The following is a 17,942-nucleotide window of genomic DNA, read 5'->3' on the forward strand; positions in this document are numbered from 1 at the left end:
CAACACAAATGAAAAAGAAAAAGGTCAGCAAAGCTGAAACAAAGAAAAAGGAAAGGAAATAATAAGCAAATCCACTTCTTGCAAAACTAATAATATGTGAGAGCATTACACGAAAGAACACACAAAAATAGACTACTAAAGCAGTTCAAACTTGCTCAGATTTGTTATTTTTTGCCTGTAAATGTACTTGATAATTAAATAGAGATAGATAAATTAAAAGTCACCCATATGAAGACTTAGCTCTACTCTTGTCTCACATAGCACCCTATTCTTCATGCTCCACAAGCAGAGCAACTACCTCCAGATTGCACTTTGCACAAACATCAATACTCTATCCCTCCTGTCTGGCATATTCTCTAGCCATTTTTTTTACTGGATTGATCCCTCTGGCCTTCCAGGCCCATCATTCTCCACTTCAGTCTCCACTGCTCATCATGCTGGCACTGTACCAACTCTGGAAACTCCTGAGTGGAGAGTTGAGTCAGACATTGTCCTAGAAGGGTGAGATGGGGAAAAGAAGCCTTGCAGGGGCAGACATCAGATAAAGAGTAATTTTAATAAAAAAGAATTACCAGCATAGATGAGTTCTCCTTTACTTTCCTTTATTGTTACTGACAGTTCATCAGGTAGAAACTGAATGACACCATGTGGATCATCATTCTTCAAAATGGTTATATTGACCATTGTGGCATTCCCCAACTTGCCTGGCATTTCACTGTAGCCACTGAGTACCACAGAATATATCTCATCCAGCTAGAAGAGGGAAACTCAGTCAGAATAAAAATACATATTCAGTATTCACATCCAAAACAAATGGGCAAACATCCACAGTCCCTAGCCAGGCAGAAAGAGATATAAATTTAAACAGAAGGAAATCACACACACTTTCTGCATGCACAAGGTGTTTGTACATTGCCACCAGAACAAAGAAATAATTAGACATTTCTGTCTCTGAGAGGGCCATTTTCTCCAAAGATCTACCATCATTACAGGCAGGGACTAATTTTGTGTACTTAACTTAGAATCGCATCAATTCACTAGTGCAAATATATTTGTGATGCTCCCTGAAAGGTAAGCTGCCTTTTCTATAAGATTTATTAATGTTTCTGGCTTTGTAAGAGGGAAAGCAAAGATTTTAAAACCATTGACAGCAAACTAATTTAAAAGCAATGTATCAGCTTGCTTTATTAAACTAATGGGACTTTGTACTTCACATATTTCCTGAAAAAAAGCTCAGAGGTAATGCTTCAAGGAACATTAAAACAAGTATTTCATCTATGTATCTATTCAGCAAATACTAGTCTAGGCTGAGGAGCACTGAGTCAAACTAGTAGATGATTACCAGAAATAAAAGAGGAAGTGGTTCTTCACACAGAGTTCAATTAAACAATGGCACTCTATACTACACAGAATGTCATGGATGCTAAAAACTTACATGGATTCAAAGTGTAACTGTTTCAATTCAAAAAAATGCACTGAGGACTATTAAACTCAAAGACACCTTCTATTCATCCAGGCATCCCTGGTTTGGAGGCTGGGAAGACGTTCTGGAGAAAAGCCATTATGCACTTATTCTGCTCCTATATATTTGCCTGTATTTTAATAAGTGACAAACTAATATGTCTGTTAACACAATCTGAAGAGAGAAAAATACTGATTTTTACCTCTGGAATCCCATCCATCCTCGTCAGAAGAGTAATTATGATCTCTCTTTCACCAGGCTTAAACTCCAGAATTCCTGTGCTTCCATAAAACTCATTATTGTCTCTGGGTTCTACAGTGTAGCGTAGAAACTGCCTGGTGAGACTTCCTCTACTGCGGACAATCTGCAGTTCAACAGACTCCCCCTCCTGTAAAAGAGAAAATCCAGCTTTTTTCTAGCACTCCACTTAAACTAAGGTGTCCATAATGATTAAAAGAAATTACTCAGGTAGCTACCTTGATACTGTAGGGACCTCTGGAAGAGGGAGAAAATTCGAACACTCCTCCAGGATCATCATTTTCCAAAATAATAATTTCACAAGTAGTAAACCCATACTTCAGTATTTGATTTTCCACACTGACCCTGAGAAAGGAGGGCAAGAGGTTTTTTTGAGTGACAGTTCCGTTTGGCAAGTAAATCCTCATCTGTGTGACGGACATCAGAATACTGATGAATTTTATGAATAAATTATGAAAACAACTACCTGCAAAGAATAAAATAAATCAAGAAAGTCACATCGGTATGTTTTATCCTTTTGTAAAAAAAACTTCGCTTCTGAAGTAACTTTGTTTTCGGATTAGTATTTATAGTTGGTAATTCTGAGTTTTTTTAGTCACACATGCACACAACACACAAGAAAAGAAATAAATTGTGCAGTAAAAAGTTAAGAGTTACATTCAGTATTACTTTGTATTTGGACCAAAACATAAAGGATAATCCAAAATCACTTAGGCAAACAGAAACTACATTGGCAACCACACATTCTTACCCTCTTCTGAAAAATTCACTATTGCTACAAACAGGAGACTTGCCCTTCAATATTGTGGATTTCATCCTCACCTGTGAATTAACCTGCCTTCTGTAATGTGTGGGCACTACCTGTAGGATCCCAGTCTGCCTCTACTAAGTGTGGACCTACTCTCAGTAGCTCAGACTCATTCCCTTTCTCCTCCCTTACTCACAAACCCACTGCCTAAAAGCATATGGTGAACAGTGCAGGCATGATCAAACAGAGCTCTTCTTGGTGGAGGATTTCTCTCCCTGGGCTACTGCTACATCATCTCGGTCTTACTCATGGACACGAATGGGGCATACCTGACAAAAGAAGGAAACCTTGCACATTTCTTGCATTTGTTCCTCGGATGTGGTAATTTTCAATGACATTATTGTAAGTTCATTACATTAAAAATGACAGAAAAACTACTAGTGAAGGATGCATCAAGAATGCACCTTCAGACTGACAGTTTGGATATGGCATATTACATGGTGTTTTATGTATTTAGATTCCTGTGCATCTTCCGTGTTTCCTGAAAGAAAATTTCAATGAACTCTTGGTCCAAGATATTGCAAATATTTTTATAGTTTCACTGTACTACAACCCATACTTCATGAAACACTATTTCATGTAGAAAGAAATGCCATCTATTATACCCAATACTTGAAATCAGTTCCAGAACTGTTTCCACAAACACTCCATAAATAACTGGAACGCCCACACACAAAAAAAATAAATAGCAATGTATCTTGTAGCGAAGTCTACAGGGAGGATACAAGATGCAAAACAGGAAATGCCTATTTAAAAGGGTAACATGTTTATTGCACTTCAAAAAAAAATACGTCAGCAGATGAAATAGCTTGTGTTAACATAAACTAAATTTAGGTTATTCAAAAAAAGATAACAGCTCATCTTTGACCACAGAAAAGTTCTCCATAATTCTAGTCAGTTCAGTCATTTAGTTGGAGCAAATCGTGTTTCTGGCAGTTTAAGAGAACTAATCCATTACTGCATCAAACTCTCAAATATCAAACACTGAGCCATGCATTCATAACTTGCAGCATTCACAGATCCTAAATAAAGAAACAACTTCAAGCGAGAACCCCATGCCATCACATTAAACACCAAAGGGCAAGCATGCATTGTCTGAAGAGATGCAGAAGACGTGATTCCTGAGAGGAAAAGAAATGATAAAGACAGATTCTGTCCAAACCAATCACTTTTAAAACAAAGCATTGATTCACTGAAGACAAACCACAGTTCACTGCACTTACCCAAAGTACACGACAAACCTTTCTGTCTCTACCCTGTCAACACAGAAAGAAAGAAAGAAAGAAGGGGGATGGGGGAAGGAACGAAAGTGCCACTTGCTAGAATTTCAATAGTACTGATCTTAGAAAAGAATAATAATAATTAAAAAAAAAAACAACACAAGGCTTTCTTTTTTCTTTCCAAATGCTTATAATGTTCATTTTCTGGGAACCCTACTTGCTTGGCATTTTCACGTTGACAAATGTTAGCAAATGGGCAGTTCCCACTTACGAGAGATGACCTCACGACCTCATGAGCATGTCAAGACTCATTCATGGTATACCCTACCAAGCCCTCCTCCAAGAGCTCAATGACTGCCAACCTCTGTGCCTGCTCACAACTGCGCCAGCAGCCCACATTTATAAATAGCCCTTCATTTAAAAAAAGAACAAACCTTGTCTCCACGGTATGTTATTTCATCAATCTGCCAAAGTAATGATAAAACCAGACAAGCACAGTGGGAGTTATAACAGGTACACATCAAACACTATTTTGGCACAAAATCACATCAAACTTTATTTTTGACAACTTTTCAGTTAACCAGATTACCAAAGTAAAATACCAATACAAAAATATAACAAATAAAAATATAAAAATATGAAAAAAAAATAGTATTTGCTGATCTCTTAATTTATTCCATTTTGGCCAAGCACTTACAACAAAACTACCGCATTAAGTCAGATGAAAGGGCAGTATTATTCTGCAATGCCAATCATGCATTTTGACTTTCTTAATCTAAAATAAGTATATACTAAATATAAAACCTGTATTTCCTATCAAAATACCATAAACAGATTACGACAGCATTTACAAAGTGAAATTCTTACTGCAATAACCTCGAAGAGAACTCAGACTCAGAGTTGAATAGAGATTAAGAGTTCATTCAAAAATTTGAGAAAATAAAGCAAATACACTTGCAGATACAGTCTTTCAAATAGGAGATCTGAGTTAATAGAAATTTCTCATTGACTTCCAGTGAGGCTACATTTTAAATACTATATATTGAGACATTCCCCCTTCCTTCAGAAACATATGCAAAAGTGTTCCAAAACCATCAAAGTATTTATACAATGAAAAGATCAAGGAGAAAATTCCAGAGTTGGTAATGCTAAGATTTAATTATCTTGCTAAGCTGCTGGTAATATAATTTACAACAGAGAATACAAATGAACAATTACATCAAGTGAGTTTTTAATAGGTATGTACGAACTTAAGTAGTTAAGACATAGTAATTCATCAGAAAGTGAAAGGGCATGCCAGAAATAAAATCTCTTCCAGCTTTATGAAGTTACACTGCAAGGTACCATGAGGTGTGCATCTTGAGCATCTCCAGGTGTTCTTTGAAAGGACTGGACTGAAGACTGATAATACTTTACTGCTTTTAAACAGTCACAGTGAAGTCAGACAGGAATCTAGAGAACTTCCATGTCAGAAAGCAACTAGTCAGATTCAGCCTATCCACTGCTAAAGAAAACCATTGTTTGGGAGGTTTCTTCATCCAAGTCCCATTCTCAACACTAGGATCACTTTATTTATTTATTTATTGATCTGACCATGTTTTCTCTGCCTGACTAGCCAGATTGCTATCACTGCTCTGACACAGTAAAAGTTGGTTACTATTCAAAAAAGGCATAATATAGCCTATGCAAAAAATGGATTAGAAGCACCTAGGCTTAGGCTTCCAGCTCTGAGCTGCTGTTACAGTGTACGCAATCGGATTCCTCCTGTCTACACTCTGAAGTTGTCACGGTTTAAAGCTGGGCCGACTATTAAACCTGTGGCAGATGCTCTCTGTTATTCCCCCCCCTCCCCCCAAAGGAAAAGGGAGAGAGACTTCCGGGTTGGAAAGTTAAAACAGTTTTAATAAACTATAATAATGAAAAAGAGTATAATAACAATAATAGAAATAATCAAACATATACAAATATATACACAAACCCAAGATTGAGCTCCCCTGAAGTCAGCCACGTCCCCACCAGCACTGCAGGGCAGGCTCCGGGAAGGCCCAGGCTGGGTCCAGCGACAGTTGAGAGCTGGATTCATGGATGCACGGATCGGGATTGGGGGCAGCAGGAAAACAGACGGAGTCCTCCTTGGACACCGGCCATAGCAGAAAGAGAGCGAGACCCTCGTGGTCCCCCCACTTTATACTGAGAATGGCGTGTATGGGATGGAATACCCTCGTTGGTCAATTTTGGGTCACCTGCCCTGTCTGCTTCCCCCTGCAGCTGCGACCCCCCTTCGGCTCTTCACTCGTAAGCAGTGAGGAATTCAGCAGTGACCTTGGTTTCTCTAAGACTAAGTACAGCAAGAGCCTTTCTGCACAACATCCCTACCGGTGCCTCAGCGATAACTACAAACTTCGAGCGTTATCAGTCCTGGAAGCAGACGCTGTCTGCAAAACATGCAGTTACTTTCAGAAAGTGCAGTTACTTAGAGGAGACTTAGCTGAAAGTAAAAATCACTGAAAGGAAAATTGGCCTGGTTTAGGCCAAACCAGGACAGAGGTACACACATATAAATTCTCATAACATCCCTGCACCAGGACCCACCAGGTGACTTCCTGGCTCAACCTTGGGTTTGTCTCCTTGCTGTGGATCTGCCTGGCGATCACTGGGCTGTGCCTGACCCCGGTGACCATCATCCAGCCTAAACCTGACGTGTGCTCCCAGCTTGACCTGCCCCACCACCATGACCTTGCCTGATGCCCTGCACTCCAGGTTCCCCAATGACCTGCTCCAGCCTGCTCTCCCGCCTCACTGTGGGCAGCGGGATGGGCTCCTGCCCGACCAGCCGTGTTAGCAGGCTGGACTCCTGCCTCTACGCCACCACACAGCTCCCAGGACATCAGCCATCAGCTCTTGCTACATCCCCTAACAAGGTCCAAGAACAATGTGCTGTTCATATACGGTCCTTTCATCGCAGAGTAAAGACGTCCAAACTGCCACGGAGTGCACAGGATCAGTTTAGTCCTGTTTCACTCTTTGTGGTATGTGAAACTATCTCTTTAGGCACTCCTATAACAGCAGTGCAGAAACGGAACAAAAATGGCTATTTAGAACTTCTAAAACTCATGGTTTGCCTGGGCAAAGGCATTCAGAAATAACAATAAAAGTCAGAACAGCTCCTTGTACACAGTTGCTTAGCTGTACCAAGGAGCTCCAGCTACTAGAGAGAGCACTTGACCAGGAGCGAGGAGATCCCTCTCACTGGGAAAGCCACTTGCCTTTCTTTCTCCTTAGCTTAACATTTTCTGGAGGCTTTTGACTGAGTACAAACTAACATGGCAATTTCAATGTTATTATGAACTAAATACCACTGCAAATAAGGTAATAATTATTAAGAAATGCAATATGGTCAAATTTGTTAGCTTTGGACCAAGAACTGGAATTCTGCAGAAGGTGAGTGTTTTGAAAGGCACCTGAGAAACTGAATTGCAACTGTGAATCTGTATTGCTGTTATTATTAAAAATACACTTCTCTAAAAACTTTCTTTTCTATCACGGCATGCGAAAAGGTGCCTTCTGATTGCCTGTGGAACATTACTCAATTTGCTTCCGAGATTTGTAGCCAGCGTTCACCCCTTCATTTTTTTTCAGGATTATCTACTGTTTTAATTAGTGGCAGGACCTAGCTTTAAAGAACACTATTAAAGCAGGATTTGCAACATTATAAATTCCACAGTGCTTCTCATCAGAGGGAACACCTTCTCTCCAGGTTTAATCCACAAATTCTTTGATTTTGGAGGCTATTTTAATTTTTGTTGCGCATAGTAGGAGATATATGATGTCATTATTTTGAAAAGTAATAAAAGCTAGCAGTAGGTGTCCAGTAGCACTCAACATTCTACTACTTTCAAATATTTTTTCCCCATCAAAAGCAAGACTAACCAAACACTTGAAGAAAAAGCCAATGTTTAAGACTGAAAGAGATAATTCTTATAGCATCCCATCTAGTAAATAGAAAAATTACTTAATTAAGAAAGATAGATACAGTTTTGAAACAGACACCAGCCGCAGGAAACCACCAAGTTAGGAGAAAATCCCAAGGCCACTGAACAGTACACTAGCGTTTCTGTGCATTCCAGTGCAGAGAGCAACCCACAACATATAAACATCACTTCAGCCCTGCATTAAGGACCATAGACAGTACGCAGTGCTTTAAACGGGCCTTCTATGTTTTGCTAACTTTTTGGCAGGAAGTAATCTCTTGAACACAAAAATGTTAAAATCCTACCAGACATTTCAAAATGAAACAGCAAACCTACGTTTTGCATTTGCACTTTTAAAAAAAAATCTATTTTCTAAATTTACTCAAGACAGCATTTCAGCTTGTGGAAATTTGCATTGCACCACAGAAATCACGAGAACTATGAAAATCCCCTCATTACGTTGCTTCAGTTTTGCTTTATTATATATCGCAAATGAGATTTAGGTCATAACATATGTACATTAATCTGTTCTGGCATCGTAAATTATATGAGCCGTGACTCAAAAAAAAATTAGAGCATAACTACTATTTAGTCAGTCATCTGTTCATAGATTATCACCTTCACAAATTAAAATCAATTTATCAGTATATTGCTATACACAGATCCCAAAGTCCGCAAGCTCTCATGCTCACCACCACCCATTTAAGAGTGCAAACACCACCTGCGTGCCCCCGAGGTCCTGGCCCTCCACTTGTGCCCGTTACCAAATTCATAGCTGTGTGTCTGCACCTTACTGAGGGGATGACAATGGCTGGCAGGAGAATACGTTGTGCAGAAGGAAAAAACAACAATCAGATTTTTAAAAAACTGATTTCTATTGGTGCTTACCAGGTAAAATGAACAGCCCTAGTATGTATATACGCCTTCACAAAGCATACACACAATTTCCATGGCCTGTCCCACCTACATTCACCAAGAAGACCAAGGCCTTGTCTTTCTCATACATATTTCACTACAGACATCTGGCTTTATTTATGTTTGGTCTCAATTCAGGCCTATTCAGATATGGGCAGGCATTCAACTGAAGCTGCTCCTAAAAAAAGAAAATATGAAGAAGCTTCAGCAGGTACAGGATTGTCTTGCTTCTTTACTACTCATCTGTCTTCTTTGGAAGCATATTCTTTGATATACATTGGCCTCCATTTTGTAGACATAATCCAGAGTTACTTTTAATATCTACAGCCCACAGACAGAGGCCATAGAACAAGAAAAGAAAATACTCTTTTTAATGGCTTGGAAAGTTTCCTTTATAGTTATGGATGCTATTAAAACTCACTTAAAATGTAAACTGCCTTAACAACACCACTGAGTTGTAAATAATACATCCTTGTTAGAACTAATTATTTTTATTATTTTATCCATGCTATTACTAATTGCAATAAATAGAATGCTTATGAATGTATTTCTATGTCTATAGTTTCATTAAAGCTCTTACATGCTCTATTTGCCTACGGATTTATGCTACAATTTATAGAACAGCACAAGCACATCCACAGCACAGTGCATCTTTGTTTTCATGCTAATTCACTACTGCTGTGAGATGCTGGCTGCCAGCCTTGGAAACTGAAATCTTCTGTTCATCCAGAAAATACGAACTACGCAGAAAGCAAAACCACAATCTTACACACATAACCCTGCCAGTATCCTTCAACCCTGGTTTGAAGAGTCATCTCCAGTACTGAAAGGATAATCCTTGCAGTCATTCCATTCTTGGCTTCTGCTAACGTTAAAGTTGCCAAATTTCACTCATAGCCTTGAGAGACACTATCCAGGTCTACAAAAAAGTTCAGATTTCATCTCCTCTTTGTTTACTTCTTTTTCCAGGCCAAATCACCTGTTCCTTACTTCACTCTCTGACCTTGCCAAGTGTGGGAAAGCTGCTTACTGCTGGCACACTTTTTACCAGCCACTTCATGATCAGCAGAACCTGCTACTCCCCCCATACATAGTGAAAGAATAACAGTGGTTACGTTTGTTCAGCTGCCAGTTCACTCCTCATTGCAGCCATCATTTTCAAGGCACAGCCTAGGGTTAATACTCAGAATGAGTGGCAGAAAGCTGTAGTTACACATACTTGCAGAGCTGTCAGAACTAAAAAAGTTAACCTTTTACACTGTCCACGTCCTCTGTCTACTTATTTCATTCCTACTCTTCCACTCCCATTTTTTGTCCATCTTACAGAATTCTTCACAACTTCCATCATCACTTCTAATCTTAGTTTCCCCCTTCGTGCCAGAGACTCTCATAAATTCCTTGAGAAGAACCAGGAAAGCAGAGAACTGCCTGCAATAGTCTCTATTTGTTCTTGTTTTGAACAGGATTGTCTTTTTGATGTAGTGAGTAGCCAAGGTAGGATGAAATAACTCTTTCTGCACTACATGCATCCACCAAGCCAGCTTTTACAGAAGCAGGCCAACCCTGCAATGGAATAACACCTTTCCTGTCTGATAGATTGATGTTCAAAAAACAGGCTTTCCGAAAACAGCTTGAGGAGCTGGTTGCTGGTTTGCTAGTATGTAATCACCACGGGTATCTGGTATTGAAGCTCCCAAGAGCTAGTTTGCACTTCCTATACAGGACAAAAATACTTCTGCATAAGGTAAGGACTGTGTAAGTAGTAGATGTTCAGTGTGAATGTTGCTGCTGGCAGACCCCTATTAGTATGTTTCCAGAAAAAGTGGAAAAATGTACTTTAGACTAAGAGGAGGTAGTAGAAGAAGTGGTGGCATTTCTAAACTATATATACAATTGAGTTGTTGGAAGCAGGACAGAAGACATAGCGAAAATTCTCGTCTTAGTAAATCAAAGAGGGAATACACTTCTGGATATGAACAAATTTAAGTATTCTGAGTAGTGCTCACATGCAGATCTCCTGAGGTCCCTTACAGCCCTAATAATCCTGATCTCGAGCAGAAGGGAGACTACAACACTGTGCTTCAGAAACACCATTGCTCTCTTTGTAGCCAAAGAGTGTTGTAATGGTCACAGTGGGCTATTTTGAAGCCAGGAGTTGAGAAGGAAGTATCTAATTATCAAAAGTAAGCAATACTGAACATGCAGATCAAACAAATAAAAAGCTGATCTAATTCTGGAATGATATCCTAGCTATAAACCTTTTTCTGACAGAAACACATTGCTTTCTACTCTTCATTACAGTTTTCCCAATTATTTCATTACATATTACTTTTCTGAAAAGATCTGTGCTATAACCAAGAGCTATAACTAAAGGTCAAAGCCGAAAGAACTTTCTAAATAGCATACATGATTTTCATCAAGACATAAACAAAATTAGATAATAAATACAACACAGTTTCTTACATGGATCTCCAGTCAAAGAAGAATCCATACACAGTCTGAATCAAAGGCCTAATGTTCCTTCAGGCACTTATTAACACAATACAGGTGATACCTGCTAATTAATACTGTGCTAATTCACTACATATAAATTATTACAACTGATACATATGAATAGAGATTAGGGTACAATACCTGTCCAAAGTTAATAACACAGTTTCATTCATTTCAGGTATATCATCAGCTTTAATAGTAATGTTGATTGTAGTATCACTTTGTCCAGATAAGAAAACAACAGAGCCATTAAAAGGACTTATATCGTCATGTGTTACTGCCTTTTGATTGACACCAGAGAGTTTCAAACTCCAAAACACAGTTGCTTGACCGTCAGTCCCATCTCGATGCAATGCAATGGAAACCTATGAAAAACATGAATCTGATGTGACTTGTAAAACTAGATGCAAAAAAAATGACCCCTCTGCAAATTACGATTTGAATATGAGCCTCAAAATGTTCAGCTTCATTTTTTTACTCATACCTATGTATACGATATGAAATCAGAGATGGGGTATCAAAGAAAATATATACTCAATCTTATCCTTTTAACTATTTATCAGTTACATACTCAGTGGAGATGACACATTATTTATATCACAAATCACTAAGCAACCCTAAATACAAAAAGTCTGTATGACTGAATATGAGTGCCCACCTCTTCAAGGCACAACCTAGATTTTACATATAACTACCATAATTTTACACTAGTTATTATAGTACAGTGTAACCTGTACTGTGCTTAAGGTAATTATCAGATTTTATCTGAGAATGAGAAACAAATTATCTGATTCAGGATTTGTGGGAAGATTTCAGCGAAGACAGCTAGGGAAAAAAAGTGAAAAATGTATGAAAAAAAATTTTTTAAAAAGTTTCTCTAGCTGGGACTAAGGCACTCATATGGATGGCAATGCTTTTGAAAATGCTTCTTTGGGTTCTTAGAACCTGAAAAGCAAAATTGTTGGAAAACATGCCCAGCAAGCCAAAAAATATGTTTACATATAAGTCAGTCAACTGTAAGTATCAGTCCTACTTTACATTACTACCTTTGCAGTTGGTAGGAGAGATTAAAACTGTCTGCAGCACTTTTGTTCTGTGTAAGCATCAAGACCTAACTGGTTTTGGATGCTTACAGAGAAAGCAAAGATCAACCTCACTTTTCTGATAATGACTAACACATTATTTCAGACCTTAGTTTTACTAGCACTTTTTTGCCTTTTTTTTTTTTTTTAAGCAAGGGAATATTTGGAATCAGGAAGAATTTAGCGGAAGGATTTCCCTCACATTAACTTTCATACATTACACTGAATATAGCAAACTTTGCTTTCTCCAAATAAATTTTCCATAATAAGGGATCATATAAAATGGTTTACTTACCACTGTAGCAGCAGAATCTTCTGGCTCAGAAAGAATAATTGGAAGATTGCTAGTAAAGCCTATTTCTCCGTTTGCAATATCTGGAGTAATCCTCAAAGAAATATTGCGAATCTCACCTAATCTTGGACTCACAGGTGGGACTAGAGGCATTCTATTCACCAGCTCAACTTTTTCCAGCTGTGGGAAAAAGTAAGAAAAAAATGAGAAATAAGAAGCCTTACTACCAAGTCAGAACAAGTCTGACACTTCAGAATAAGATTCACATGTGGGGAGTAAAACATCTCCAGAACAAATTTCTCTTACTGACAACATTGCTCTTTCAAAAATGCGTAAGTAGGTGTGCCAAAGAAATGAAGCAGATACCACAGAGCTTTGTCAGCAGAATGGTATAGCCCTCAGACAAATCATGTCCATGTACACAACTAAATGTATGTAGAGGGAGAATGAACCTTCTAGATTGGTCAGTTCATTACTAGACTGATGAATATCAGTATTGATTTGACAAGTGGCCCAAGCTATTGTCCTAACTTCATCTTTTGTGCCATGCATTGATAAAAATCTGCTGAAGTCATTGGAACCATAATAATTTACAGCCTCTGATGAAGCCAAAGAATGATCCAATCTTCTTTCCTCTCTCATACAACTTTAAGGACTTCTCTATTTATAATAACTAATACAACTGAAAATCGGTACAGTATTTCAAAACTGTAGTCTCCTCTTGTGTTACCATATTTCTGATGGTTTACTGATACTAACAAGAAATAGAAAAACGTTTGCCCTTTCTTTGAATGGGATGTATCATTTAATAAACCCAGCAGCAGTACTGACATCGTAAGGACAGCAGGAGTTGCCCGTTTAAAATTTCTTTCAAGTATGAGTTGTACCACGTGATTCTGTCTACATGCATCATTATAACAAATGTATCCATAACTTTGGATATACTTCTGCAAACATTTCACTGGAGCACAAACCCACAATGACAACCACCTTTAACTCCCACAATGGTGATTTTTACTTATCAGATGTTATCGTACAGTAAGGTTTTATTGGAGGAGGGGAAAGTGGCCTTATTTAAATCCACATGGTGATCATGAATCACCATTTCAACTAACAAGTTAAATAAGCCCTTCAATTCTTAAAAAAACAATCTATATAAAATACTTGGCCTGTATCATACTTTGTTCTACCATTGCTTGAGTAACACACAAAAATATTCATGCACATTTTATTTGATGATAGATGGAACTGTTTTACAAATACTGTATTCAGTAACTGATTCTCAACCATACTAGTTAGTTATTGAGAGGCGGAGGAACAGAAGGTGGGAGTTTTGTTTCACTTGCTTTCTAACCTTTCTTTTACAGTAGGTCTTGATCCTGCAATTAACTGTATGCAGGTGGACCACTGTGTGGTAGTCAGCTCACTAAAGTTTCTGAAATACTACACAGCTGAAATAATTCCCTTATTGCAGGGGAAAAAATTTCCTTATTGAAGTCTACAACTACCTGAAGGGAGGTTGTAGTGAAGTGGGAGTTGGCCTCTTCACCCGGGCAACTAGCGATAGGACAAGAGGACACAGCCTCAAGCTTCGCCAGGGGAGGTTCAGGGTGGACATCAGGAAGAATTTCTTTTCAGAAAGGGTTATTAGACATTGGAATGGGCTGCCCAGGGAGGTGGTGGAGTCACCATCTCTGGATGTGTTTAAGAAAAGACGGGACATGGCACTTAGTGCCATGGTCTAGTCGACAGGGTGGTGTCAGGGCAATGGTTGGACTCGATGATCCCTGTGGTCTCTTCCAACCTGGTTGATTCTGTGATTCTGTGATTCACTTTGTTAAGTGCTTCTAATCCTGGGTAGTAACTTTGAGATGAAAGTAATAATTAATGAAGAACCAACAAGTTTTTGTTTCAGTTCAGTGTTTCCTTTAAAGCAAACCAGCTGATGAGGGAAAAAGAATGCATTGTGAATTGAATAATAATGAGTAGTTTACTAAATTAGCCAAACTTCTTGTCCATACCAAAAACTGCACCTCAGATTAGAGTAGCTTATTTAATTGAAGATGTCACTGAAGAATGTTAATCTCACTTTTCCAGTTCCTCTATCCATTCTCTAGTTGTGTTTAAGCTTCATTTCCTCCTCTACTCCTCCTCCCCTGATTCCTGAGTTGATCCTTTATTGTGCCTAGCACAAACTCTGTAATCTTCTCATTCTAAACATGTTCACCAAGATTATCGTTTATTCACAATGTAGAAGGATTGTCATAGTGATAAATAGGGGTATTTTTCTTCCTTCTCTATGAGTTTCTAAATGAATTTTCTGTGCTGGAAAGCCCCTCTGATTTTGTTTATTCAAACAAAAAGATTTTTATGGTTCATGGAGAAAGTACAGAACAATCATTGTGCCCGCCACCCTGCACCTCACTGGACTCCCTGGAATATGCACTTCAAAAAGCCGGGCAAAATGCCTGCATTCTGAAATACTTATCATATGTGTGTCTTGTCCATGGTCCACACTGCAATGTTATTTATAATGTATCATTTAAAAGGGGCTTGGAATTAGATATTTCAGTTCTTCTGTAGATCTTTCAGATCTTGTGCAGATGTAAAAAATACTAATCTATTCTAGTATCCCAGAAAGCAATTCCCTATCTATGAATGCCAAAAATTACATACTAGTAAAACACTAATATAATTCTCACAAGGAATTTTTTTCCTCTCTTTTTTTTTTTAAGAGAACGTGGGGAGAAGGAGGTGGAGGGAAGAAATCTTTTCAAGGTCCCAGAAGTAATTAAAACATCTTTAGTAGACCGTAAATTAAAGACAAAACCTGGCATATTTTAAATCTATGGATCTAATATCAACATCTTTGAAAACTCTAAACACGTCTGACAAAATTAAAAGCTTAAAAGGAACTAATAAATGCCTCTAAAGGACCTAAGAAATGCCTCTCTGATTTGGGTTTTGGATGTGCCAAGTCATCCCTTTATCTCTCTATCAAGATTGCTACCTGGGCTCTTCATCTCAGATGACCAGAGCGGCACAGTTAATCACAGGAAACAGAGATTATGGGGCAGTCTTAACTGCGGATGAGAAAGTAATCATAAACAAATACCAGTGACAATGCCCAGGATCTTCCACAGCAGTATATCTGAACAATATCTTGCTAAAATGTAAGCAAACTTGGTTTTCTCCAGCGAAAAACGAAAGCCCTCATTGGAAACTGGAAATTCTTTCTTTAAATATTTTTGCTGAAAATCCAGTTTTCTGTCAAGAACACAGTGTTAGTGATTTTTTCTAGCCAGTTTTAATTAGCAATGACAGAATTCCCCTTCTTACAAATTCAGATAGAAAAAAAAAAAGAGGAAAAAGCACTAAAAGGGCAGCAAGGAACACTGTACAGAGAAAACTGGAAAAATACTTTATTAGTTCTCTGGCCAAATTCACGCATAAATGAAATATATGTTTGACTATTTTTAATTTATATTTACTTGCTTGTCATTTCTAAAATTTGTCATGTTTCTGTAATTCGTGTTAAGAACCTTAATTTGGTTAAATTGAAAGCCAAGGGGTAGAAAGAGAAACATACCTCCAAAGGTAACTAACTTCTGCAACATTGATCTCAGTTTGTTAAATTCTGTGATTAATACCTGAATCCTGTTACAAACGTCTATTTTTAAAAAATGGTGTAATTAGTAAATAATGATTAGGAATAGAGCCCTTTATGGCATATTTATGGAAGCTGTCTCTAAATAATAAAGTTTTTCCACCTACAGAGCTAATAACTTTTTTCTTTTTTTTTTTTTTTTTAACATGTAGGGTCATTTTAATTCAAATAAAAGGGAAGAAGCCACTATTAAATCATATCCTTTATATTACACAGGCTAAAAAAACACCCCAAAACACAACAGAGATACCTGTACAAGGAAATGAGCACCATTTTGAAGAAATGCATCATTTCTTATTGGTATATTTAAAGTCTCTTGTGTTTTTCCTTCTGGAAACACGAGAATGCTTCTTCCAGACATATTTAGAATGCCATCTTTCGCTCTCTCAGGATCCAGAGCTCCAGCTGGAATATACAGTGCAGTATAAACCAACTGCACATCTCCAACTGTTCCTCTTTCCCTTGCAAAACTCAAGGATAAAAAGCGTCCCGTTGGATTACTTTCAATCTTCTGATTCTCCAAAGGATAAAATTTTATTAGGCCATAAACATCATCACTGTCCTGAATGTAAAACAGAAGCTGCAAAACAGAAAACAGCATCACTTACTATATACCACAGTTATCATGCTTTCACGAAAGCCTTTCCTGACTGTCACCATACGTTTTTTCCTTAGTGAACTGGCACTCAAAAAAGAAATCAGACTGACAGCCCCAACGTATTCTTTGTACACAAGCAGCACAACACTGACAGTGGCAACTTTCCCGCTACGCATCATCCGTGTGCCAGAATGAGCTCTGAATAACTGATTTTTTGGTTCAGCAGCCAAAGTGAGCAACTTAAAAATGTTTCAGATTGTGAAAATTTTCATTTTACTCACCAAGTTCATTCCAACCATTTTTAAGAAAAACAAAGTAGGGACTTGAGTCACAAAACTGTCAGCAATGCTAGCCACCCTTTATTTAACAGTTCTGAGGTTATCTTAATCACAAACCCCTACTCTTGAAGCTGTTACTCTGTGTAAAACATCCCAATAACCATTAATCCAGCAGATGAGCAAGTGAAAATAACTTCCCTGCCTTCTCTTAGCAAGCAGTCACTCAAGACAGCATTTATGCAATGCTATGTATGCTGGGAGTAACCTAAGATGAATGCTACCATATCAAAAAGGTCTGGCTTTGTATAATATACTACGACAAATACTTTGGATATGGCTCTATATACTAAGATTACATTAAGGATTAATTTCTTTGATTTATATTCAAGCTCAGTTTAGCCGATCAATCAGTGTTATCAAAACTGGTAAAGTCCCTAATTATTACCTACTATTACCTTCTCCAAAATAATTCTAAAAGCAAACTTACCTCAGATGGTTCACTGACTTCTGCACCTCCCTGTATTGTATGAGCTAAGAGTTTCAGAAGAAAGGGCTCTGCCTCTTCTGGTATATCGTCATGAATAATGTTCAGAGGAAGTGTCACCAGCATCTGTCCTTGATCAAAACATATCTCCCCGGTCTCTGGAATGAGGTCTGCAGTCACAGGTGAGGGATCACTGCTGTTTCGGATTATAACCCAGGTAACAGAAACATTTCCATGTGTTCCACCAGTTCTTACAATTGTGATCCCTTCAAACCTATGGTTTTCAATAAAAACAAAACCCCACAATATAAAATTATAATTAATATTGGCTTGCTTAGTTATCAGTTCCCTGAAAGTCTTATACTGACTTCAGTGGAATACATGTTAACTGCTGCAACTGACACTTGAGTCAGG

At 38.1% G+C, this 17,942-nt stretch overlaps 1 protein-coding gene across 1 annotated transcript in view; it reads right to left on the reverse strand.

The window, feature by feature from the left end:
- The window catches only part of ADGRV1 (adhesion G protein-coupled receptor V1), a 282,099-nt gene that overhangs the window by 253,341 nt on the left and 10,816 nt on the right, over window positions 1-17,942 (reverse strand). Inside the window, 8 exon segments of the mRNA XM_068422903.1 lie at window positions 573-753; window positions 1,665-1,850; window positions 1,939-2,065; window positions 3,752-3,784; window positions 11,269-11,492; window positions 12,505-12,681; window positions 16,419-16,748; window positions 17,532-17,802. Coding sequence (XP_068279004.1) covers window positions 573-753; window positions 1,665-1,850; window positions 1,939-2,065; window positions 3,752-3,784; window positions 11,269-11,492; window positions 12,505-12,681; window positions 16,419-16,748; window positions 17,532-17,802 — 1,529 coding nt within the window.

This window comes from Nyctibius grandis, chromosome Z (genome assembly GCF_013368605.1).
Source record: "Nyctibius grandis isolate bNycGra1 chromosome Z, bNycGra1.pri, whole genome shotgun sequence".
Lineage (NCBI taxonomy): Eukaryota > Metazoa > Chordata > Aves > Nyctibiiformes > Nyctibiidae > Nyctibius > Nyctibius grandis.